The sequence below is a fragment of the Megascapheus bottae genome, chromosome 9 (genome assembly GCF_031878675.1).
Source record: "Megascapheus bottae isolate mThoBot1 chromosome 9, mThoBot2.hap1, whole genome shotgun sequence".
Lineage (NCBI taxonomy): Eukaryota > Metazoa > Chordata > Mammalia > Rodentia > Geomyidae > Megascapheus > Megascapheus bottae.
Genome location: NC_143517.1, coordinates 30,760,567 through 30,786,919, shown reverse-complemented (window position 1 = coordinate 30,786,919; position 26,353 = coordinate 30,760,567). Strand labels below are relative to the sequence as shown.

Below are 26,353 nucleotides of genomic sequence, written 5' to 3'. Positions count from 1 at the left end.
TCATCCAGAAACAAGGACATACTAAATCCACTAGCACAACGATGTTCATGGCAGCACTATTTACCATAGCAAAGATATGGAATCAACCCAAATGCTCTTTAGTTGATGAGTGGATCAACAAAATGTAGTATTCATACTCAATGGAATTCTATGCTGCTGTCAGAAAGAATGACATTGTCCTATTTGTAAGGAAATGGAAAGACTTAGATCATATTAAGTGAAGTAAGTCAGACTCAAAGGACCATAGGCTCAGTGGTTTCCCTCATTTGTCCTAATCAGTAGAACCTTGGGATCTCCTAGCAAAGATTTACAATAGAACAAAACGTAGATTCATAAGGCCATATAAAATGATGCTAAATGAAAGGACCTTCAGGATATAGAAACAAAAGCCACACAATGAGTGATTGTTGTCCTTAATGTACTATATTATCTCTCATCTCTTTTGCTATCCCTTGGTTATCTCATAATGGTACAGTATTTCTCCTGGTTATCTGATATTATATATATATATGTATATTTGGTTATTTGGAGTCAGATACAGAAGGGGAGAAAACAAGATGAGGGGTTGGGGTGAGGGGAGGGAAATAGGGACCAAGACATGAGAAAGGGTATCAATGTATGTGAAGTAATGAATCTTCTATTTGGTGAATACAATATAACCCTTCTATTAACTACAATAAAAAAATATATGAAAAAAGAATGGAAGCAAGTGAGTGAGTGACAGGGAAAATACAAACTCAAATGCACTGGGAGGTACTTTAAGTACAAGGTGGGGATATCAGATCCAGGTGGAAATAGTCTGATGAGAGAAGATGAAACCAGAGGTGATGCTGGGAAATTAAACTATAAAGGAAGATGACTTAGCAAGAAGAAAATGTAAGAGAAAGTTGACCAAGGCTGTTTCTTCCAGCTGGAAGAAAACCAGTTCTCAGAGGTCAATGGAAAACCATCAGAGGAGGACAACTCCAAATGAACTATGACAGATAAACGAGGGAAAATGAAGGACAAATGGATGGAGAAAGTGTAACAAAATACTGTTTGTAGAAATATATAATTCCACACAGACTCAGAAGTTAAAAATAAGAATCCTGGTAAAGTGAAATTGTTTTCATTGCAATGGAAAATACAGTACACAGCACTATTAATTTGCAGACCCCCATGGTGAGTGGTGTATTGAAATGATATGGCCTTAATGCAACAAAAAAAAATGCCAGTTCAATTTGCTCCAATACCAACGGGGACTGCGAATGGAAATAACTCCTGGCAACTTCATCACTTATGCCCCTAAGCAGTGCATATTTGTTTAACCAAGTGTGAAATGCAGAGCATTGAGGCAGCTTTCTCTTCTCATTTCTAATTTTTTCATCACAACTTCCAGTAGAAAATAAAAAACAGTTCCATGAACACAAAGAGAAGATGCTAGAAGGGAAACATCAGTAAGACCTGAGAACTTCAAAACACATTTCTTAGTTGTTCACTTTAGTTTTTATTTTGTTTTATTTTTTAAATTTTATTGTTATTGTAGTGGTGGTGTACAGAGGGGTTCCAGTTACATAAGTCATACAAAGAGCACATTTCCTTTTGGAGAGTGTCACCCCTTCCCTCCCTCTTTCCCAGGTTTCCCCTCTTGATTTTCCACATTGTGTCTAGTAAGTACCATTACTGCATTGTTTTCCCTTTGTCCTCCACTTCTGTGCCACCCCTGCCCCTTGCTCTCCTAAAGACAGAAAAATGAACCAACAAGACAAAAAGTAAGGAAAATAAAAACAGTAACAAATAAAAAAAATTTGTTTCCACTTTCTGAAGTTCATTTCCATAACTATTATGTCGTTGTTAGTCATGGGACTTGAACCTAGGCACTCTCCCTGACCTCTTTTGCTCAAGGCTAACACTCCATGATTTTGAGCCACAGCTCCACTTCTGGTCTTCTGGTGGTTACTAAGAGCTAAGAGTTTCATGGACCTAAATGCCTAGGCTGGCTTCAAACTATGATCTTCAGCCTCATGAGTATCTTAGGATTATAAGTGTGAGCCACCAGTACTCAGCTCAATCAGTATTACTAGATGATCAAATGCACATAGGCATTGTGCCTTTTGTTTCTCTCCTCAGAGTGCCTTCCTTTGGTCTCACTGTGGGTGAATGTCTAGAATCGTGTATAATTTATCATATCCTGGTGTGTTTTAGGTCTAGCTTCTGCATGTGAGAGAGAAAATGTGCCATTTGATTCTCTGGCCTTGGCTTATCCCTCTTACCATGGTTTCTTCTCAATATCTATTTCCCTTCAAATGACTGGTACTATCCTTTCTAACAGCTGTGTAAAACTCCATTATGTGTAAGTACCACATTTTTGAAGTCCACTCATCTATTGCAGGGCACTAGAGCTGTTTCCATGACTTGGCAATTGTGAATAGTGCAGCAATGAACATGGATGTGCAGGTGTCTTTATCGTATACTGGCTTGTGATGTTCTTGGCAGATGCTCAGGAGTAGTATGGCTGGGTCATAGGTAAGATCTATGTTTAGCTTTTGGAGGAACCTCCAGACTGCTGTCTAGAGTGGTTGTAACTAGTTTCTATTCCCAGCAACAGTGCAATAGGATTCCTTATCCTCCTTCACTTTCCCCAGCCGCAGTATCCCTGTCGTTCAAATCATGATGCTGGCCAATCTAACTGAGGTGAGGTTGAATCTAAGTGTTGGTTTGCATTTCCTTTATGTTCAGGGATGATGAGCATTTCCTCTTTGGGCAACTCTTCTTCCATGAAGTCTCTCTTTTTAGCTCCTTTGCCCATTTCGTAATTTGTTTATTAGCTTTGGAAAGGGTTACTTTCTTAAACTCCTTGTGTATTTGGGGTATTAGGTCTTTTTTGATGTGTTACTGGTAAAGATCTTCTTCAAGTCTGTGACTTTCTTTCTAATTTGGTAACTATGTCCGTTGCTGTGCAGAAACTTTTTAGTTTGAGGTAATCCCATGTATCAAGTCTTTCTCCTATCCACTGTGCCCCTGAGGCTCTTTTCAAACAGTTTCTGCTATGTCTATGAATTCTACTATTTCTTCTACTCCTTCTTGAAGTAATTTTAGTTTCAGGTCTGTCATTGAGTTCTTGAACTGATATTAGTACATGGTGACAAATAGGGATTTGCTTTTCATTTTCTGCATCTGAATGTCTTGTTTTCCCAACACTGATAATTGAAGAAACTACTTTTTCCCATTGCTTATCCCCCTTATCAAATATCAGATGGCTGTAATTATATCTTTTTTTAGGATCTTCTAGTTTGTTCCATTGATCTTTATGTCCATTTTTGTGTCTATTTTTATTATTATAGCTCTTTTGGACAGTTTATGGTCTGGGATTATGATATCACCAGCATTACTTTTTTTGCCCAGAAGCACTTGGGTATTTGAGGTCATTTGTTGTTTTATATGAGTTTTTGCATTGTTTTTACAATCTCAGAAAAGAACTTTACTATTTTGATGATGATTAAATTAAATAGGTAGATTGTTTTTGGTAGTGTGACCATTTTCACAATATTAATTCTACATATCCTTAAACATGGGAAGTCTTTCCATTTCCTGATGTCTTAGTTTGTTGTTTGTTTGTTGTCCTGGTCCTGGGACTTGAACTCAACCTGGGCACTGTCCTTGAGCTATTTTACTCAAGGCTAACACTCTACCACTTCAGCCAGAACTCTACTTCTGGCTTTTGTCTGTGAATAATTGGAGATAAGAGTCTCCCAGACTTTCTTGCCAGGTTAGACTTCAAAGTGGGATCCTAAGATCTCAGACTCTTGAGTAGCCAGGACTACCAGAGGCATGAACCACTAGTGCCCAGCTTTTTCTTTGATTTCTTCAGATTTTTATAGTTTTGCTATAAAGGTATTTTGCTTCTTTGTTTGGCTTTGTTTTCAGATTTTTTTTAGACTATTGCTGTGCATTTTGGACATAAAGAAAGGCTACTGATTTTTGTAGGTTAGGTTTTGTTTCCTACTACTTTGCCAAAGTTACCATTCAGCTCCAAGAGCTTGGGGGTGGAGTCTTTCGGGTCCTTTTGATATAAGATCATGTCATCTGCAAATAAGGATAAATTGGCTTCTTTCCCCATGTGAGTCACTTTTAAGTCTTTTTCTTGCCTTATTCCTCTGTCTAGGCATTCTAGAACTATATTGAAGAGGAGTGGAAGTAACTGACATCCTCGCTTTGCTTCTGAGTTCAGGGAAATTTTCTTTGGATGCTGTGCATCCTACAGAAATGGCCCAGAGAGACTAAATGAGAGGATCACTAGGATATGGAAACAAGAGCTTTATCTTGTATGATTGTTGTTCTCAATGTTTGTTACCTGGTATGTTGTGTATACATTTATTTGTTTATTTGAAATAGGAAAGGGAAGGGGGAAAACAAGATTATTAGTAGGGGGTGGGGAAAAGGAAATGGGGACAAAAACCTCCTGAGTAACTAGGATTATAAGCGTGAGCCACAGCTCAGCCCAGAGATCTCCTTAAAGACCAATTTCTGGGATTTTATTCCCAGATTCTGATTCAATATTCTTGCACTGAGAACTGAAAATGTCATCTTTTAAAAGCTCTTAAGGCCCTGGATTGTGCCTAGTGATTTAATGATCAATTGGTACTATATACATAAAAAAGCCAGAAGGGGTGCTATGGATCAAGTACTAGACTGCTAGAATTGGGAAATCTCAAAGACATTGCCCAAGCCCTGAGTTTGAGCACCAGGACCAGCAGAAGAAAAAACAAAATGCTCTTAGGTGATGATGTGGTCCAAGAACTGCAATGTACAGAGCACTAATCTTTCTACTAGTCTGAAAATAACCTTCTCAAACAGAAACCCTGAGATTCAGACACATACTTTCACTAAGGGTTACTTCATCCTTCTTGAAGTTTTTGAATTTCGACACTTTCTCCAAATTACTGCATAAACCAACCACAAGAGCTAAGTTCGATCTTATTTTGTACATGCTGTCAGCTCTTACTCTCTGAGGGACATCTACTTCATTTGAATGCTAATTAAACTTGCAGGAAAGGCTTAAATTAGCATAGAAATATGCAAGAAATAGTGGAAGTTTTGGTTCGTTGATTATGCTAGATCTCCTTGGAAAATTATTGAAATGATCATTAAGAAATAATTAAAAGTGCTGAACTATATTTAAGTCCCCATTATGTACTTCCATCTCCAGTCAGTTGTAATAACTGCCTTCGAAAAATCATTCCAGTTCCTTGAGAACCACTTCATGCAAAAAATAAGGACTATGACCCTGTCTTCATGATTACCTCCTAGAGTACTTATTGGAAAACTAGTATTTCAAACATATTGCCTTAAAAAGAATGTATGTAACCTATTTCATTTTTAAAAATTAGTCCTGATATTGGATTCATCATTGGATATGTTGTATAAGCATGCTTTCTACAGAGTCAGATGACATAGGGGTTGCTACTTCTCATGATATCATCTGACAGCCTTGTAACTTAATGTTTAAGACCTTATAAGCATGATGCTCAATACTGCTGAGGGCCTTCTTGTTAAATCATGACATGACCTCAAATGAGAAAAGAAAAAAAAAAAGATCAACTCAGAGGAAGCTACTGTAGTAAAGCCACTGTGGTGAAAATCAACCCATGAGTAGATTAAGTCATGAAGGAAGAGCTCCTTAACTGATCACCTCCCAAATGGCTCTCCTCCAGATACAATTAGTGACATGTGGGTTTGGAATTTAAGTTGAAATATGAAGGACAAATTTCAATCCAAAGCAATGGCTGAGAATGATGAAGATCTGTTTTTTAAATTTAATTTTATTATCAAGATGATATACAGAGGGGTTACAGTTGCATATATTAGGTAATGAGTACATTTCTTATCAAATACTATTGCCCTCTCCATAATTTTTTTACTCTTACTCCCCCTCCAATTAACCCCCCATTTGAAAAATTACTTTCCAATATGTTGTCTTGTGAGTATGGCTATTTTATTGGTTTACCCCTTTGTCCTTTTCTCACCACTTCCTTGTTCCTCTTCCCTTTCACAAATCAGATAAACATATATGTAAGACACACAGGACCAGTATCAAACACAGTGACAATAGGGTATAAACAAAAGGAAAAAATGAAAGAAAAAGAAATAACTTCACACAGCACATTAAAAATACCAATAAAGAAAAACCTCTTGTTTCCATATCTTGGAGTTCATTATAATTAGCATCATCTGATCTTTTACTCTGATGTGTAGAATCTGCTGTTCAATTATTTCACCTAGTATTTTGTAGACGAACTTATTTATTCTTAATTGCACTTTCTTGACCTTGATGTCACAAAAATTGTTGTAAGACATGCTTGTTCTTTTTTTTCAATAGTATTTTTGTTGGGGTGATATATAGAGGGATTACAATTACATTTGTCAGTTAGTGGGTTTATTACTTCTTGAACATTGATACTTCTCATGTTTTTCTTCCAGTTCCCCCTCCCAATCATCTTGTTCTCTTCCCTATTTCAAATAAACAAATAAACCTATATGCAGTACACAAGGTAACAAAGTCAGCTACAGCAGTAACATGAGATCAACTGAAAGCAGAAAACAAGAAAAAGGGGGGGAGAGAAGAAATAATTTCACATAATGCATTAAGAACAACAATCACAAAGATAAACCTCTTGTTTCCATATCCTGGAGTTCATTTCACTTATCCCCATTCTGTATGGCCATATGCACATAGCTATTGAGTTATTATGGTGCTCTGCTAGGAGAATACAGTATGTGTACTAGTTATTGCAAATGAGGGAAACCATGGAGCCTATGTTTCTTTGGGTCTGGCTTACTTCACTTAAATATGATGTTTTCCAAGTCTTTCCATTTCCTTACAAATGGGGCAATGTCATTCTTTTTGATGACAGCATGGAATTCCATTGTGTATAAATACTAGATCTTCTTGATCCATTCATCTCCTGAGAGACATCTTTGGTGGTTCCAACAATGCTGCAATGAACATGGTTCTGGTAGTAGCTTTAATATGTCCTTGTTTATGGACATTTGGGTAAATGCCCAGAAGCAGGATTGCTGGATCACAGGCGAGCTCATTGTTTAGAAAGTGTGTAAGATAAGTGACCAAGGACTCCACAATCACTCATTATTTGGCAATTGGCTCAAAGTACTCACATAATTCAACATGAGGTATTAAGAAATGTATACTAGGGGCCGAGAGTTTGGCCTAGCATGCACAAAGACCTGGGTTGGATTCCTCTGTACCACATTTACATAGGAAAATCCAGAAATAGTGCTGTGGCTCAATTGGTAGAGATCTAGCCTTGAGAAAGCCCAAGAACAGTGCTCAGGCCCTGAGTTCAAGACCCAGGACTGGCAAAAAAAAAGAAAGGAATAAAGAAAGAAATTAAGTAAGAAATGTATACCAGGCCAGAGTGTGGCCTAGTGGTAGAGTGTTTGTGTGTGAAGCCCTGGGTTTGATCCCGGTACTACATACACAGAAACAAGCCCAGAAGTAGTGCTGTGGCTCAAAAGAGTGCTAGCCTTGAGAAAGCCCAAAGACAGTACCCAAGCCCTGAGTTCAAGCCCCAAGATTGGCAAAGAAAGAAAGAAAGAAAGAAAGAAAGAAAGAAAGAAAGAAAGAAAGAAAGAAAGAAAGAAAGAAAGAAAGAAAGAAAGAAAGAGAAAGAAAGAACGGAAGGTATACCCAAAGATACAGTCAGGAATAGTGACAAAAAGATGTATGTGGGCAAAGACTAGAGATTTCCAAGACAGTCATACTAGGTTCTACTTATGTATGGGACACTTGAGTACATTTTTATTCAGTGGATAACAGAAACATGACCAAAATATCTCCAGCTCAAGAAGTTCATCTGAATCTAAGGTCCACAGATTTCAAATGAAACTGACCATACACCTACATGACAGACCTTGGTTCAGACTTTAAACCAGCTACTAAGTACACATCAAAACTCAGTGCATTTATACTAAACAATGCTGACTAGTCGTTACACATTACTGTGTACTTTGAGTACACAGAATAATACCACTAGCCAGTAACTCTATGGAAATTCAAGCAACTGAATTCTCAGAAACTAGACATGGAGCATGACCCTCACTTCCAAAGTCACTTCAAAGAGAAGAGAGAACGTTAAAAACCACCTGTTATCTTAACAATCGCTCTACATGTGAAATCATAATTAGATACCAGGGACCGGAAGTTTGGCCTATTATTAGAGTGCTTGCCTAGAATGCATGAAGCCCTGGGTTGATTGCTTGATACCACATATACAGAAAAAGCTGGGAGTGGTGCTGTGGATAAAGTGGTAGGGCACTAGCCTTGAGCTCAAGACTTCAAGCCTAACTAGAGAAAGAATGAAAGAAAGAGAGGGGTGGGGAGAATAAGATCCCAAAGGTCTCCTATACCTTAAGTCCCAAAATCAGACCACTAATGGCAGGACAGAATTAACCTATGAACAACTACAGCTCATGGCTTGTGAAGAGCCTATGAACCCTCTTCAGAGGTTACCAAATCTGGCCTTGACCAGGGGTACAGTCAGCTACTTCCTCTAACCACACCTATTCCTGGAGCAGTGTTCTGACTGAAATACCTTCACATGTCCAGTGGCAGCTCAGAGATCATAGCTTGGGAAGCATCAGCTTCCAGATACTTTCTTTCCCTTAATACATTCAACCAATGTCAGCAGTCACCTCAAGTCATCTGAAAATTAGTTTTACAGTTCCCTGCTTCCTTTCTTTGCATTCACCCCTCTAGAAGACGACTATCTATTTTGAAATGCATGGTGGGATTTTCAAGATTCGATTATCTACTACTTCATCTTTATGTTTGTTCTACAGGGAGAAATCGGAAGGGAAATGTACATCATCAAGCAAGGAGAGATCCAAGTTCTTGGAGGCCCTGATGGTGCTCAAGTTCTGGTTACTCTGAAAGCTGGGGCAGTGTTTGGAGAAATCAGGTAGGTGAAAACCAACTCATACCTAAACTACTAAAGTTCATCACTGTCGGAAGTAAAGTTGCATCTTGAATTTGTCAAATGTTTAATTGTGCTGAGAGCCATGGATGTTCACACTTCTACTCATCTCTCCTTTCTTTTCCTTTCCCTCAAAAGAATAGGAGAAAGACACTGGGTAATTTTGCTTTTTCAGTCCTAGGTCCAGGACGTAAGTCAGTGCCCAACATGAGATAGATTGATGTTCCATATGTGTTCCTTGAATATGCACATGAATGAGTGTAGGAATGAATGAATGAAAAATGACAGAAAAGTTGGGGAAGAAAGTTGCCAGTTGAAAGCCTTGAATTCCAGGATAATATGGGTTTTAAATAGTTTTCTGAACTTACCACAGGTATAAAAGTGAATTGCCTGAATCTAAGTTCTACTTTTTCTACTTACTAGTTTTGTTTTTCTATCATAAGAACCCTCGATTCCTCAGTTCCATGATCATTTTTCCCATGTAGCCCAGGCTTACTTAGAACTCTCTTTGTGCCTCAACCTCCAAGTTCTGTGATTACAGGCATGCAACATCATACCACCTGTTCCCTTGCCATGAGACAATTAGAACTATAATAGTACATATTTTATTGGGTTGGCAAATGAATGAGGTTATTGAAAGCACTTAGAACACTGTTTTGCATCTATGTCAAAATTCCACAAATATTAACCTTCTTAACATTGTTTGACACAGGCCAGAAAAACTTTATCCTTAAACAAGAATATCTCCAAAAGCAAGAATATAGAAATAAAATTTAGCATTTTGTGAGATAAACACTTCCATAAGCATTCTTGTATTTAGAATTATTCATTATTCATCCAAAAATGAAAATGCTTATTGAGTGCCTAGTACATGTCACATTGTCATATACTGTTCTAAACTCTGGAAATGCACTGTTCAAAAGAGTGCACCAAACATTGTCCTTCCCAGAAGGACAATAATGGAACCTTTAAGTAGATAAGATAAATTCACATGGTGATGACTGCTCTCAACATACTAAATTGTCATAAAGTGACAAGGAATACTATGTTAGAGTGATCACAGATGGTTTTTCTGAACAGATAATTGTTGGTCTAACCTATGATGATAAATGGAAGAGCTATCAAGTAATGGGGAAGAGTGTTTCAGATGACAGGACATCAGAAACCTAGTGACAAAACCGGGTTGTTGAGCTGGGCGTCAGTGACTCAGGCTTGTAAGTCCTAGCTACTCAGGAGGCTGAGATTTGAGGTTGGTGGTTCAAAGACAGCCTAAGTAGGAATGCCCATAAGACTGATCTCTAATAATGAGCAAAAGGTGTGGTAGAGTGTTACTCTTCAGTGGAAAAAATTAAGGGACTGTGCTGAGGCATTGAGTTTAGCCCCAGTACCAACACAGATAGATAGATAGATAGATAGATAGATAGATAGATAGATAGATAGACAGACAGACAGACAGGCTGACTTACAGACTGTCTTTTTTTGATCAAATGACAATGTTGCTGGAACATATGTCAAGGTGAGGACACATTGAATAAGAAGCAGATCAGGCAAAGCCTCTTAAACATGATAAGGAATGGGTGCCATAGAAAATATCAAGCAAAGCTGGGCGCTGTGGCTCATGCCTGTAATCCTAGCTATTCAGGAGGCTGAGATCTGAGGATCAATGTTCAAAGCCAGCTCGGGCACAAAAGGACCTGAGACTCTTATCTCTAATTAACCTCTAAAAAGTAGGAAGTAGGTCTGTGGTTCAAGGGTAGGAAGGTAGCCTTGAGCTGAAGAACTCGGGGACAACACCCAGTCCCAGGGGTAGGGCGGTAGCCTTGAACAGAAGAGCTCAGGGACAGCGCCCAGGCCCAGAAGTCAAGCCATATGACACTCCCCCCCTACACACACACACACATACACAAAAACGTCAGACAAAATATGGCACATTTTGAATTATTATTTTAAAAGATGATTCCAATAGCTATAGGGTAAAGAGGTAGTACAGGAGCAGAATACAAGGAGAAAGGACAATCAGAACTCCTTTATAGTGACTGAAGTGAAACATGGTGGTGTCATGACATGGAAAGCTGGTTCTTTGGACGGGGTACAAAAATATACTGTCAGAACCGGGAGTTTGGACTAGTGGTTAAGTGCTTGCCTAGCATGCACAAAGACCGGGTTCAATTCCTTGGTACCACATACCGGAAGTGGTGCTGAGGCTCAAGTGGTAGAGCTCTAGCCTTGAGAAAAAGGACAGTGCTCAGGCCCTGAGCTCAAGCCAGGACTGGCAAAAAAAAAAAATGTACTGTCAGGTAGTTACCAACCATTCCATAATTAAAAGAATTAGGTGTCTTGTGCAGGATGAGACAGCTCAGGAGTGATAGGAACAACACTAAAAGGTAAATCTTCATGGATCTGAGTCTAAGGCCACCATACTATAGAAGAAAAGGCCTTTGATTTCATGGCTGCCAAAATACTTTCTCTATATTTCTAAGAATTTTAGATGGCTTCCTATTGGCGTAGCTAAAGTTTCCTTTGAATTTTGAAGTGTGTTATTTCTCTGTTAATAGTATTGCTTTGCCTTTCAATTCTTTCCACCTGTCTGAGTAATCAACTCCTTTGAAGGCACCACACAGGGGAAATTGTGTAAACACTTCTCAAAAAGTTCAAGGCCTGTGTTCTTGGTCTACTTTCTATCATTTCTTTCCTGAGAGCCCTTGCAAAGGTGACTTAATATTTTTGTGATTTAATAATCACTGTCTGCCTTCAAGATCATAAAACATGCCAAGTCTAAACCGAAATGCTGCAGAAATTAATTAGCTACTCTCTCCCAAGGGTTGAGCATTCTCTGAAGAATAAAGCTTTTTTCATACAAGTTTATCAATTGCTGATATTATCATCACAAGAAGAACAAAGCTAGGAATACAATCCAGATGCTACTGGGTTACAACTGAAAGTAATCATAGATTCCTGACAGCAGCTTCTCAAATAAATTTCCTGCTTCCTTTAATCTGTAAAGCCAAATTGACAACAGTAGACCAGACACACTCAAACTTGCTCCAGAGTCTGGTTGACTCAAATAAAATGGAGCAGTTTGCATTGACTTGCTTCTGGCTGGGGCTAAGAAGAAATGAGATGTATCTGCCTCTTCCAGATGTCCAGGAGCCGTCCAGGCCCACAGCTGTCCTCTGCCCCTGGTGCTCTAGTCATTTATTTCAGAAGGAACCAGGCCTGCCGAATACCCAGACACTGGAAAAATCCAGTAATAGTGTTTACTACTCAGAAATGCTGTGACCTTTGCTGAAAATGAGCAAACTACAGCACTATCATGTAGCTTTTTAAAAGATGGTTGTTTTTCCTTAGGAAAAAAGAATGAATAAAAACAGAAAAGGACTGAGGGATTTCAAGGACACTATATATGAACCCAAAAGAGCAAAGACTTGATGAAAATATAAACTTACAGCCTGTCCTAGAGAAAACCTACACCATATTTCCGTTTAACATCTGAAAAGAGCAGACACCCCATTAAGAGAAGAACTCACATTCTGCCAAGAAATGACACTATTGTGGTGTAGGGCTCCACTGTCCTTATTACATGTAGAGTTTGTGTCAAGTCTTATTTACTGAATGTGTTTAACCAGTCCTTATCTGCCTTCTGCATCTGTAGAAATCTCACTTTTCTCGAAATGACTAAACTTTTACCACTGTTGTGCTCTTAGGATTCCTCACTGGTTTCATTTCACTGGAGTATCCTCTCCCTGGAAAAACACCTACTCATCTTTCAAAAACTAATTCAAATACCATCTCTTTGAAGCTACTTCTAGCTACCCAAAATAAATAGTACCTTTCTGTTCTTTACCTTCACAGTGCTTTCATTATAGTGACTATTACTGACTTAGAGTTAATTTGTTTAGTTGAATCTTTCCAACAGATTGAGGCATTAAAATACGAGAACTAGTACTTACATATGTTACTAATAGCTACATGGTAACTATACAATAAAAGGTCATTTCTATTTCTATCCTGTTTCTATTTTTAAAAAGTAATATCATGTATTTAGTAATTTTTAATTAATTAATGCTCATTGCCGCTTGATAAATACAACAAAAGAAGATTATATATTCAGGACCCATTATAACCAAACACAGAGTGCCTCACAGATGGCTAGGCATTTTCTTCTTTCTCAGCCTTACAGTGCCAACCATAGGTGATCAGGAAACAATCCGTCTCCCGCCCCTCTCAGTAGCCTCACAAACCCTGTGATGGTAAAATCAAAGCTTCAGTGCCAAGGGATTCAATTGGCTCCAACGATGAGAGTACACATAGCATACCAGGCAGAACAAAGACTTCATAAGGACCAGTGTGTCCTTCAGATTTGACAACTATTTCAGGCTATTTGATGTGCTAATGAGTTTTCAATCACTGTAATAAACACTGGCAGTAATCAACTAATAAAGAAGATAGATTTATGGATAGATCATGAGAGTTTGCTCTGCTATTGTTAGGCCTGCCACAAGACAAGACATTGTAATAGAAGCATGTAGCACTGGAGAACAGTTCATACCTAGGCCATGAACTCAGAAAGAGAAAAAGGATGGAGGATATGAGATCCCACTTCTGTATCCCTTCATGGGCTCAACTCCAATGACCTGATGGCCTCCCACTAGATATCTCCTCTTAAAGGTGTTTTTTTTTTTTAACCACTTCCCAATAGTGCCATCACATGGACTTTCAGGAGAACATTTACGATCCAAACTAACAGACCCTATGATGTTCTTCAAATGATGAGTCGAGGTGTTGGGAGTTTGGCCTAATGGTAGAGTGCTTGCCTAGCATGCATAAAGACCCAGGTTAGATTCCTCCGTACCATATACATAGAAAAGAGCCAGAAGTGGTGCTGTGGCTCAAGTGGTAGAGCTCTAGCCTTGAGGAAAGCCAAGGACTAGGGCTCAGGCTCTGAGTTCAAGCCCCAGGACCAGCAAAAAGAAAAAGAAAAAAGAAAATGATGGGTGGAGGCAGTGATGTTGTAATATAGCCTTGGTGGCCTAACTGTGTACTATATAAAGGATTCTTTACTTGATGTCTATAGAGTGGCGTGAAGGGCTGCTTTCATAGACTTGTTTATAGTCAAAGGGTCTTTGGAGATATCTCAAGTTGAGGTTATCTTGATGGGTAACAAATGTTACACAAAAGACAGAAGAGAGAGTTGGGTGAAGGAGGAGGGAGGAGGGGAGAGGGTATCCATATACCAGGATATCTAATGAGGGGCTATGAGGGCAGAAACACAGCCCTCACTCCACTTCCTAGCCATGAGCCCTGGTAAGTGTGTGCCCCTGCTCACTCTCGCTCTCTTTCTCTCTTTTTCTCTCTCTCTGTCTCTCTGTCTCTGTCTCTGTCTCTCTCTCTCTCATATGTGGGTACCTTTCACTTTGAAAAAAAATAACCTGTGAGACACCCTATGTAGTTTCCCCAGTGTTCATTCTCAACCCATAGGACAGTGGTTGGAAAAAGCTGGACATGCCTAACAGTTACCAAATAAATGTACAAATACACATTCATTCTTGTCATGAATATGCATATTCAGCCTTGTGCCCTTTTGTCAATTTTTATTAAGAATAGCACAGCTATATTTATCTTTGTAAAAGCACTTTGTTTTGCTTTTATTTCTTTGAGCTTTATTCCCAAATGCTGAATAAGTAGGTCAAAAAGTAGAAACATTTCTTGTAATATGTGAGCAGATTATTTTTTAACTGAACCAATTTACAATATAACCAGCAATGGATAGCTATTTTCCTCAGTATTGCTGATATTATTTTATTCATCTCATTGGGTTTGCATTTTAATAGGTTGTATTGTACCAGGAAAATAATAGATCTTCAATACATTTTTGCTAAATAAATTAATTTCTCTTGGGCTTATTTATTTTCATAAATGTGATCATTTGCCTTCTGCATTTTGTTGTTCACTATTCTTTTTCCATCATATATAACAACTTCTTGGGAAGAATTTAGGTAATGTATATTCTGGTTTTCCCACAAGATATTTATGGTCTGTCTTTTTATCAGTTACCCAGTCCACTCATCCTGAGGATTTCTTCTTTGATTTTATATCATTGTGAAAAGACCAAATATTTTTTAAAAACTAATTTTAAGTCCTTTTTTCTTTTTTCATATATTTTTATTGTAATTAATAGAAGGGTTACATGATATTTGCCAGATAGATGGTGCATTAATTCCCATACATGGATACCCTTTCACATGTCTTGGTCCCCATTTCCCTCCCCCCCACCCCCACTCCTCATCTTGTTTTCCCCTGTTCCCTATCCAATTTCAAATAACCAAATACAAATATATCCGATATATCAGGTAACAAAGTGAGATACTGTAACAATATGAGATAACCAAGGGACAGCAAAAGAGATGAGAAATAACATAGTACCTTAAGACTAACAATCATTCATTATATGGCTTATGTTTCTATATCCTAGAGATCCTTTCATTCAGCATCCTACTATATGGCCTTTTGTATCAAAGTTTTGCTCTATTGCAAATCTCTGCTATGAGAGCCCAAGGTTTCTACTGATTATGACAAATGAGGGAAACCATTGAGCCTATGTTCCTTTGAGTCTGGCTTACTTCACTTAATATGATTTTTTTCTAAGTGTTTCCATTTCCTAACAAATGGGGCAATGTCATTCTTTCTGACAGCAGCATAGAATTCCATTGTGTACAAACACCACGTCTTGTTGATCCACTCATCAACTGAGGGACATCTAGGTTGGTTCCATATCTTTGCTATGGTAAATAGTGCTGCAGTGAACATTGTTGTGCTGGTGGATTTAGTATGTCCTTGTTTCTGGATGATTGGGTAAATGCCAAGTAGTGGAATTGCTGGGTCATAGGAGAGCTCTATGTTTAGTCTTTTGAGGATTAAATCCTTTTTTCTTGACAGATCACTGTTTGCCTATTTTTACTAATAACCAAGGAGGTATGTTTATTTTTGCAATATTTAAATCTATTTTCTTATTCCTCATTAGGATAGCATTGCTGTTCTTTTTTTTTTCTGCCAGTCGGGGTTTGAACTGAGTTCCTAGGCATTGTCCTTCGACACATTTTGCTCAAGGCTAGGGCCCTGCTACTTGAGGCACAGTGCCACTTCCAGCTTTTTCCATGTATGTGGTACCAAGGAATTGAACCCAGGGCTTTGTTCATGTTAAATGAGCATTCTACCACTAGGCCAAATTCCCGGCCCCTCATTGCTGTACTTTTTTTTATTTTTTCTTTTTTCCTAAAAGGCAAAAGTAGTAGACATGCATATGAGCAATGGTAAGAATACTTGATTAAATACTGAGGCGGAAAATACTCTTTATTTCCATACTTTTCCTATTTCGAATATGTGAATGGTTCCTGAGTTTAAAAGCACATGTTTACACTTTCATTATATTACATTCTCTGGAGTATAGTCTTTTTGATTGTGTGGCATCTTTTGCTTAAAGCAAAAGGCATAATTCATCTAAGTCTCCCAATATCCCTGTGAACAAATGTATTAACAGCATAATTTTTCACATTTGTTCAAATATTCTCAAGAGCCCTCCTAAGAGACTTGATGCAATGCTAAATCACTCACAATCTGGAATAGCAGAAGAGTGTAGATCCTAGGAGTCAGACCTGAGCAGAGTTCATCAAGCCAGCTGGATTGGCTTCCATGCATAGGTTTCCTCATGCTCATTGACAAAAGTCTGCATTATGAGAATCTATCATCAAAACAGTGGCTTCTTTGGTATCACTACAGTTGTTGTAGGAGGAAAAATCCTTCAAGTTAGCTCTCATCTTATGTTTTAATTTCTGTCTGTCTGTCTGTCTGTCTGTCTTTCTTTTCTTTTCCAGTGGTAGAGATCAAACTCAAAGCCTTGCAAGTCCCTAGAATCTTTTGCTTTTTGCTTGTTTTTCAGATAAGGTCTCATTATTTTTTTCTTGAACTACAACCTTTATCTCTCAAGCAGTTGGTATTACAGGTGTGCACATCCATGTCAAGTGTTGCTTCTTCATTTTCAGTGATAAATCCCTTTCAGTATTTGTAGTATTTGTTCTTAAACAAATCACTTTGCTGAGCCCAAAACTCAGTTTCCATATCTATAAGTACAGGTAAGAACTACTTTAGCAAGTTGATAAAATTATTAAACAAAAACACATAAAGAGATTGAGTTTAAAAAGAAAAACACTTCTATTATAAACATTGTGCATAGAAAGACCTAGCTGTTTTGAATCCAAAGAGATACTTAGCTCGTTTACTCTATAGTATTTTCTAGCCAATTGGTCATAGAAAAGCATTCCTATGGAATCTGAAGAAAGGCAAGGAAGTAAGCAGAGAAGAAAATACAGAACACACATTCTATTTTTCTGCTTAGTTCTTCCTGGGAATTTTTAACAACATTCTTCATTTTTCATTCATTTTTGTAGAGCTAATACTGAAGTCAAGCCTGAAAAGAGACAGAACATTCTCTGTCTGTGAAATCTAAAACTCTACAGCTTTCACATAAATCTATAAGTGCAGACATTTCTCAAAATATATTATTAAAAAAGTAAAGCTAAGCGAGGACATGTTTATCATTCAGCAAGTGGTTTTATGATGATCAGAGAATCTGCACTGAGGCAGAAGCCCAGTCAGAGGTGACCCCACCGGGCCTTCTACATTTGCTCACTAACAAGTTTGATTAGAATTTTTTCTGAGACAAGTTGGAAAAGTGTCAAGGAAAAAAAAAAGTACTTCCCAGTAGCACCAACACATAAATGAATAACACACACACACACACACACACACACACACACACACACACGCATGCACGCATGGACACACAAATCCCCACAAGTTATTTAACCTCATATCTCCCCAAATGCAACCCAGTTAGAAATTGGCTTAATGAGTCTGGGTGTGGTGGCTCATGCCTGTAATCCCAGCTACTCAGGAGGCTGAGATCTGAGGCTCAAGGTTCAAAGCCAGCCTGGACATAAAAGGACCTGAGACTCTTATCTCCAATTAATATCTAGAAAATGGGAAGTGAGGCAAGGCTACCACCCTACCCTTGAATTCAAGCCCCTATGACCCACCAAAAAAGAAGAAGGAGGAAGAGGAGGAGGAGCAGCAGCAGCAGCAGGAGGAGAAATTGACTTAATGAGAATGTACATTTAAGATTTAGTCTCTCCCTCAGTACTGATGTGATGCTTTATCTACTTCAAGTATTTACATTAGTCTCTTTACTGCTCTAGGTAGTAGCTCTGCATGAGCAAATGCATTGAAATACTTGATTTTACGAATATTCCTGTTTCTTTCCATTATCAAGGCAGTTCTTATACGAAGTTGTGTTATCTGTCTATGAAGGCTGGATGACCAGGTTTTTTCAGTCCACAGCTATAACTAATGGTCTGTAAACCTGGACAAGTTGCTCAACTAAGACTTCATTCTTCCTCAACCAAAACAAAGTCCTATAAATGTATAACCTACCTTGGAGTACTAAAAACTGTTACCTGGACTCATACACAATTGAAACATGTGACTTACTGTGAGGACTCAGTGTTAGCTATTTATCTTACATTATTAATGCTGGTATTAATATTTACTGGTCTGACTGCCTTCAATGAACTTAGTCTACTCCTAGATGAAAACAGCTTGAAGACAGATGCTAATTGTGTTTATGACCCAAGAACTAGTCTATTATGGGAACATATCAGTTGTACATTTACTTCATTTGTATCTCATTTAATTATTTTATTCCAATACAGGGAATTCTTTATCTTTTTCTGCTTGGTTAATCTCCAAAGCACAATCACCTATATAATCTTGAATCCATATAAAAGAAAAACAAACAACAAGAACAAAAAATGATGTTTATGACCCTAGTTATCAAAGCCCAGCTGTGGCATAGAAAATAGAGGTAGGTCTAGAATTAGAATCAGTTCCTTTGTTCACGGACCTCTCTCCCTCTGCTCAATTCACTCACATTAACCTCAACCCCTTGTTTTCTAGCCTGGCTCTTTAAGAAATTCTGTGTAGGGCTGGGAATCTTTAGAACCTTCTTACTAAGCAATTTAGTAAGTGAAACTTTCCATTGGTGGAATGCTGGAGAAGCATTTTGTGGGCAACAGGGGAAAAAAAAAAGATGCTATTTTAAACATTGCTGAGAGAGTTTGGGCAAAATCCATCTGGCAGACAGACTATTTCTCCCGTTCAAAACCTCATCAAGCACTCCAAATGTGTAACCTGTAGGCAAGTTTAATTAAAGCTTGAGAAATCTCAAAATAACCTGACATTTAAATATGTTATTTCCGCTCTCTTCTTACAGTCTACCACACTCCTAGGGGCTCTTGGTTTCCAGTTAAGCTTCCCAGTGCCACCCAGACCTGCCTAACCACCAGGTTACCTTGTGGTTGAGGCTTCAGGAAGGTGAATCAATCAACTCATCTGATCATTTCCCTTCAAATATCAATAGCTCTTTCATAAAGAGGTAGAACTTCAGTAAAATAGAAGAGAAAGGGGGACAAAAACATGAGAAGAGGTATCAGGGTTCAAGAAATAAGGCACCCATTACCTGACAAATACAACTGTAACCCCTCTATACATTATCCCCACAATAAAATACTATTAAAAAAAGAACTTCAGTAAAATAGATGATTGTGATAGATAGATAGATAGATAGATAGATAGATAGATAGACAGACAGACAGACAGACAGACAGACAGACAGACAGACAGATAGATAGAACCAGTGTCTTGTTAAAACAGGATTTCAGTATGTGGCTCTGGCCTTGAACTCAAGGTCCTTGTATCTCAATATCCTGAGTGTGAAGATTTAAATGAATATCACACCTGTATGGTTTTTGTTTGGTTGTCTGTTTTTCTTGCCTGTACTGAAGTTTGAATTCAGGGCCTCATATTTATTCGACTGATGATCTACCACTTCAACCATATTTTGGGCCATATTTTTGCAAAGTTGTGACTGCTTTCGCTGTAGGTTAACTTGAACCATGAGCCTCTGGATTTTAGCTTCTTGAGTAGCTGGGATTATGAGAGCCACCAGTATCTAGTTCTTCTTCTGGTTTTAGTTGAGCATTTTATATGGTTCATTTTTATCTCCTCTCTCATCACAATAATTATACTTAGCCAAGTGCCGGCAGCATACACCTGTAATCCTGGGCAGGATTAAAAATTCTAATTTTCAGGCCAGGAGTTGGGCCTAGAGATAGAGTGCTTGCCTAGCATGCACAAAGACCTGGGTTCGATTCCTTGGTACCACATACCGAGGAAGAGGTGCTGTGGCTCAAGTGGTAGAGCTCTAGCCTTGAGGAAACCCAAAGACAGTGCTCAGGACCTGATCTCAAGCCCAAGACTGGCAAAAAAATTCTAATTTTTTTAATATTGTAGTTTATGCTTGTAATCCCAGGATATAGTGGTGGAGGTGGGAGGATTCCAAGTTTGAGGTTAAGTTGGGATATACAGCAAGACAATGGAAGAACCATTAACAAAAAGATTTAATGTTTCCCTTAAAGTTTTAAATACACATTTTAAATCAACTTTTCTACCACATTCACCTAAAACTATACTACTTCACATGTAGAGTTATTACTGTAGAACATTTCTCATTCTCTTCCCTTAGCCCTATGACTCTATTTTCACTCATTGCACTTAATCATGTTATTATGATTTACTTTAGTATTTAAAAAAAACTATAGTGGGGGAGTGGCAGAGTTGGGCCTAGTAGTAGAGTGCCTGCCTAGAATGCACGAAGACCCAGGTTCAATTCCTTAGTACCACATACATAGAAAAAAGCTGGAAGCAATGTTGTGGCTCAAGTGGTAGAGCTCTAGCCTTGAGAAAGCCCAAGAGCAATGCTCAGGCCCTGAGTTCAAGGCCCAGGCCCTTTTTTCTTGCCAAGGACTGGCAAAAAAAAAAAGTGTGTGTGTGTGTGTGTGTGTGTGTGTGTGTGTGTGTGTGTGCACTCAGCAGCTGAGATTATGCTTTTTTATCAGCTGACTTCAGACCATATGCTCAGGGATTAGGAGGTGTGTATTATCATAACTAGCATACTTAATTTTTAATTTGGAATTCTTATTCCAAAAGTTGTCTTAAATCAGTCTGTTTCTAAACCATTCCTTGTCTCTTCACATTGTTTCTTCTTCCTGCATCTTAGCATTCCTTGCAGTGGTTGAAAGCTCAACATGAGGTAACAGATAAAACAGAATCTGAGGGGGCCGGGAGTTTGGCCTAGTGGTTAAAGTGCTTGCCTAGCATACATGAAGACCCGGGTTCGATTCCTCGGTACCACATACATAGAAAAAAGCTGGAAGTTGTGCTGAGGCTCAAGTGGTAGAGCTCTAGCCTTGAGAAAGTCCAAGGCCAGTGTTCAGGCCCTGAGCTCAAGCCCAGGACTGGCAAAAAAAAAACAAAAAAACAAAAAAACAGAATCTGAGGTAAATAGACCTCAACATTTTAGATTATCTGAGTAAGAGTTGAAGTGTGCAAAATGTTCGCCACCTCCACGGGTGTGTCAGTTTGAGGTGCCTCTTATGTCACGGTTTTTGTCTCCCCATGATGCTGTCTCTTCTTTAGGTACTCCTCTTCCAGGAGCATTTGCATCTTGGAAGGACTATGATCCACTGCTACAATCCCTACTACTGCATGGCAGTCCTTCCTGTTGATATGGGAGCAAAGTGTAGGGGTGGTGAAAAATCTGAAGTGTCAGTGAATTTCAGTCTTTGCCCTGTGTGTCATCATGTTGTGACCTTCCTAGACCTCCTTATCCTCCCACTACCTTAGATAGGGTAGGCTTCAGGGGCTACAGAGGGGAAAATATTCTTCCTTCTGGTGGGATGAAGTAAACTATTCTCCACTGAGCATGAGGCCTGTGTTTTGAAGAATTAATGTGCTTTGAGTGTGGATGCTTATAACACTTGCTATTCATTTTGTTAAAACACTGTCCAAGAGGAACGAAATGGGTGGCCAGACTTGCTTTTCTCTCTTGCAGCCTTCTGGCAAAAGGAGGGGGAAACCGTAGAACTGCTGATGTGGTAGCCCATGGCTTTGTCAACATTTTAACTCTAGACAAAAAGACCCTCCAACAAATTCTGCGGAACTATCCAGATTCTGAAAAGCTCCTCATGAAGAAAGCCAGGTACAGACTTGAAAAACTCCATTCAGAATAGTTAGTTTGATTCTAAAGTCCAAGGTGAGGATGGTGGGTTATGACTGCAGTCAGACGGTTACGTGAGTGCAGTATCATGCACATTCACAAGTAAGCAAAATTACTATTGTTTTCTTCCTTGTAGATGTTGTAGAAATTCTCAAAGAGCTATCCAAAGCTCTGTTTCTCTTCTGTCCCCAGAGTGCTTTTAAAGCAGAAGAGCAAGGCCACAGAGACAACCCTTCCAAGAAAAGGACTTGCCTTTCTCTTGCCACCAGAAAAGGAGACACCTAAGATATTTCAAGCTTTTCTGAGAGGCTCAGGAAGAGCAAATCTTGGAAGATTCTTCACATCGAAAAGAGAACAGACAGCTGAGGTAAGAAGGGAATAAGTGGAGGGTTGTGATAGAGCATCAGGCTCATTACACATAAATGCGCTCCCATTCTAATTCCATTTCAGATGCTGGAATAATTCTGACTAATCTAATGTTAATAAATGCTGCTTCATATATCATAGATGATATATCATGAATTCTATCTTCATATATCATCCAATTAAACCCTCACAAATGTATACAGACTACCTTTACATATGTATGTATTTACAAATCCTGACAAACTTTATGATTTATAGCTCCTGTGTGAATATATTTATTTTTTTATTTTTTTATAATTTTTTATTGCAGTTAATAAAAGAGTTACATGATATTTGCCAGATAGAAGGTGCATTAATGTGTGAATATATTTATAACACAAATGAACACTCCTGATAATTTTGGGGTCATTGATGAACAAGTGAATATGCAGAGGAGAAGAGAAATATCTATGTGATCCTCCCAACTGAGGGAAGATTCTTGAACCTTTATTTCTTGTTTTGGCTCTCTAGTGCAAAGGAGAGATCCTTTTGTGATCTCTTTTGTGCTCATTTTTTATTTCATTTTATACTTTAAAAATGTTTTAATAAACTATATGCATTATACTTGTTTATTCCTTGTGGGAAAGGGTTCCATGATTTGGGGATTGCTGATTTAAGAGATAAATCTTAAGTATTTTATACTTGAGTATTAAATGCCAGTATTAAATTTTTAGTATTTTTAAATTTTTATTTTATTTTATTGTATGGAGGGGTTACAGTTATGTTTTCCAGATGGAAAGTGCATTACTTCTCACACATTGATACCCCATCTCTTGTTTTTGTTCCTGTTCCCCTCCCCCTCCCCCTCCCCCTCCTAAATTTTAGTATTTTAATACTTGCTTTAGTATGTAATACTGGAGAAATGTGGTTAAGTGCTTTGTTATGGTTCCTTAAAATCTATTTTTAGTAGAAAAGTAATGGAATAAAGAGTTGTTTGAATAAAAAAAGTTTTAGTTATCTGCTGTCAAGGAGAATGTAGTCAAGAAATCAACATACATTCTAAAAAAGTAAGAAGAGTAAGGGAAGAAGTGAGTAAAGGAAGGATGGGTGAAAATGTTGAGAGGGATGACATTGATCAAGATGCATTGTATTCATAAATTGCTTTTGTGAATGTCAACTCTGTTGTACACTACTTAAAGAAAATTTTCTAAGGATAAAAAATAAAACTAAAATTTTCCAGAAGAAAAATAATGCCCCCCCAAATATTGCTGAAGTTTGTAAGTTCCTGGGTGCAAAAATATTTTGATGTTTCTTGCAGAGAAAATACATGCATTTGAAATATTTTATTCAAGCACTAGTTGTAAGGCTGTTGTCTATGAGTTCAATGTAATAAGTCAACAATACATCAGAGCAATAAAGTAACATATATGAACTCAGGAGGCTGAGATCTGAGGACTGTGGTTCAAAGCCAGCCCAGGCACAGTCCATGAGACTCTTATCTCCAGTTAACCACTAGAAAACTGGAAGTGGTGCTGTGGCTCCAGGGGTAGAGTGGTGGCCTCGAGCTGAAGAACTCAGGGACAGCACCCAGGCCCAGAGTTCAAGCCTCACAACTGGCAACAACAACAACAAAAAAGAAGCATACATGAGTATAAAATACCTGACAAATCTAACTGTAAACCCCTCTACACTTTACCCAAACAATAAAATACAATAATAAAAGAAACATTCATGAAAAAAGTTATGTATTGATCAGTTAACAAAAATGTGGCCTGGTTTCCCTGTATATCTTTTTTCATTACAGTTTAGATATGTAAAAATTACAGAGGCAGCCAGGCACCAGTGGCTCATGCCTGGTAATCCCAGCTATTCAGGAGGCTGAGATCTGAGCTGGTTCAAAGCCAGATCAGGCACAAAAGGATTTGAGACTCTTATCTCCAGTTAACCTCTAGAAAACAGGAAGTGGGACTTGGCTCAGGGGTATGGTGTTAGCCTGGTGCTGAAGAGCTCAGGAATAACACCGCCAGGCCCAGGGCTAGGGTGGTAGCCTTGAACTGAAGAGCTCAGAAACAGCACCCAAGGCCCAGATTTTAAGCCCTATGACGCACAAAAAATAATTATCTGTAAACAATCATACTTTAAGCAAGTCTTTCACAAGTTTATCACAAGAATTATCAGTAAGTAACACAGCAAGTTTTTTAAACTATGAAATAGCTATAGATAATATGAAATACAGTCACTCAAAAATGCAACCCAAGCACTTATGAGATAAATGGAGATAACTGAATTAGCAAAGCGATATGAGCGTCTCCCTGAGGTTTTCCCATACACAAATGAAAGAGGGAAAACCATACATCCCACAAGTATTTTGTATTATATTTGGCTAATATTTTTCTGGCCAGTCCTAGGGCTTGAACTCAAGGCCAAAGCACTGTTCTTGGGCTTTACCATCAAGGGTAGCACTCTGCCACTTGAGCCACAGCACCATTTCTGGCTTTTTTCTATGTATGTGGTGCCGAGGAATTGAACCTGGGTCTGTGTGCATGCTAAGCAAGCACTCTACCACTAGGCCAAACTCCTGGCCCAATATTTAGCTAAAATTTTATTAAACACAAATATTAAACATTTCATAGCCAAATTCAATCACCATATGTGAAAGTGGAATTGGATAATTCAAGGAGATGGTTAAGGTTGGGAGAGATGGAAGGAGTGACATAGATGAAAGTACATTATACTCCTAAGGTCATATGGTGAATTGAAACCCCTGTGTACAACCACTTCAAGATAATTTAACAATATTTCATCTCTATAAAACAGATAAAATAAGCCAAAAATGTAAAAGTAAAAGCAAAGTCTCTCAATCTAATGATAATTGATGAATTTAATAATGATTCTAGTCCTGAATCTAATGATGAAAGGACTATAAGAAACACTAGTAAGAAACTTTTTTGGCAGAGCCAGAGAAAAATGTGATATAAACTAACCCTGTAAACCCACAAAACAGCTCAGCACCCTTCTCCAGCATGCCAGTGAACATAGTCCGATGATAGCTGAAAGCAAGGCAGGCATGCTTCATTTACTTCCCTATCTTTGATTCAGTTTTAATACCAATTCTTTATGTCTGCTTTTTTTCCAGAAAGTAATTGAAAATTCCAAAGCAGGAGAGGGCAAAGGGGAAGAGGATGGAGGTAAAGGAAAAGAGCCAGCAGAGAACACATTGGATAGAGATAACTGTAGAGCAAGTCTGTCTACAGCTGAGAAAATGACACCACTGATGAAAAGAACAGTTTTACCCAAAGGAACTAAGCATCAATCCCTCATCATCAGCATGGCTACTTCTGCTGACGCTGGAGAAGAGGTTCTGACTGTTGAAGTCAAAGAAAAAGCTGAGCAATAAATGTTTGATTCTCTTTAGCAATAACCTCACCAGTTCCCAGAGATTGTTCCTAGCACTGTCATTTATGTGAACGAGAGGAATCCTAGCTGGATTCCTTGAGAAACTCCAGGCAAACCTTTAGCTTAGCTTCTGTGACTTATCTGAGAGTCCTTTTTATACAATGATAGTAAGCTTATTTGAAACCCCTATTTTGGGAAAGAAGAAATTAAACTATCCATATTCGCAGATGACATGATCCTCTACTTGAGTGACCCAACAAACTCCACTCCCACACTCCTAGAATTAATAAACTACTTTAGCAAAGTGACAGGATACAAAATTAACCTTCAGAAGTCAGTAGCTTTCTTGTACACCAGCAATACATAAACAGAAGGCCAAATCAAGAAAATGATCCCATTCACTATAGCCCCCAAGAACAAAATACTTAACCAAAGATGTAAAGGAATTATTCAATGAAAACTATAAAAGCCT

At 38.3% G+C, this 26,353-nt stretch overlaps 1 protein-coding gene across 1 annotated transcript in view; it reads left to right on the top strand.

Moving 5' to 3' along the window:
- The window catches only part of Cngb3 (cyclic nucleotide gated channel subunit beta 3), a 117,323-nt gene extending 91,441 nt beyond the window's left edge, over positions 1-25,882 (top strand). Inside the window, exons 14-17 of the mRNA XM_090338766.1 lie at positions 8,839-8,957; positions 21,976-22,122; positions 22,333-22,507; positions 25,622-25,882. Coding sequence (XP_090194892.1) covers positions 8,839-8,957; positions 21,976-22,122; positions 22,333-22,507; positions 25,622-25,882 — 702 coding nt within the window. The remainder of the gene's footprint in view (positions 1-8,838; positions 8,958-21,975; positions 22,123-22,332; positions 22,508-25,621) is intronic.
- The last annotated feature ends 471 nt before the right edge of the window (positions 25,883-26,353 follow it).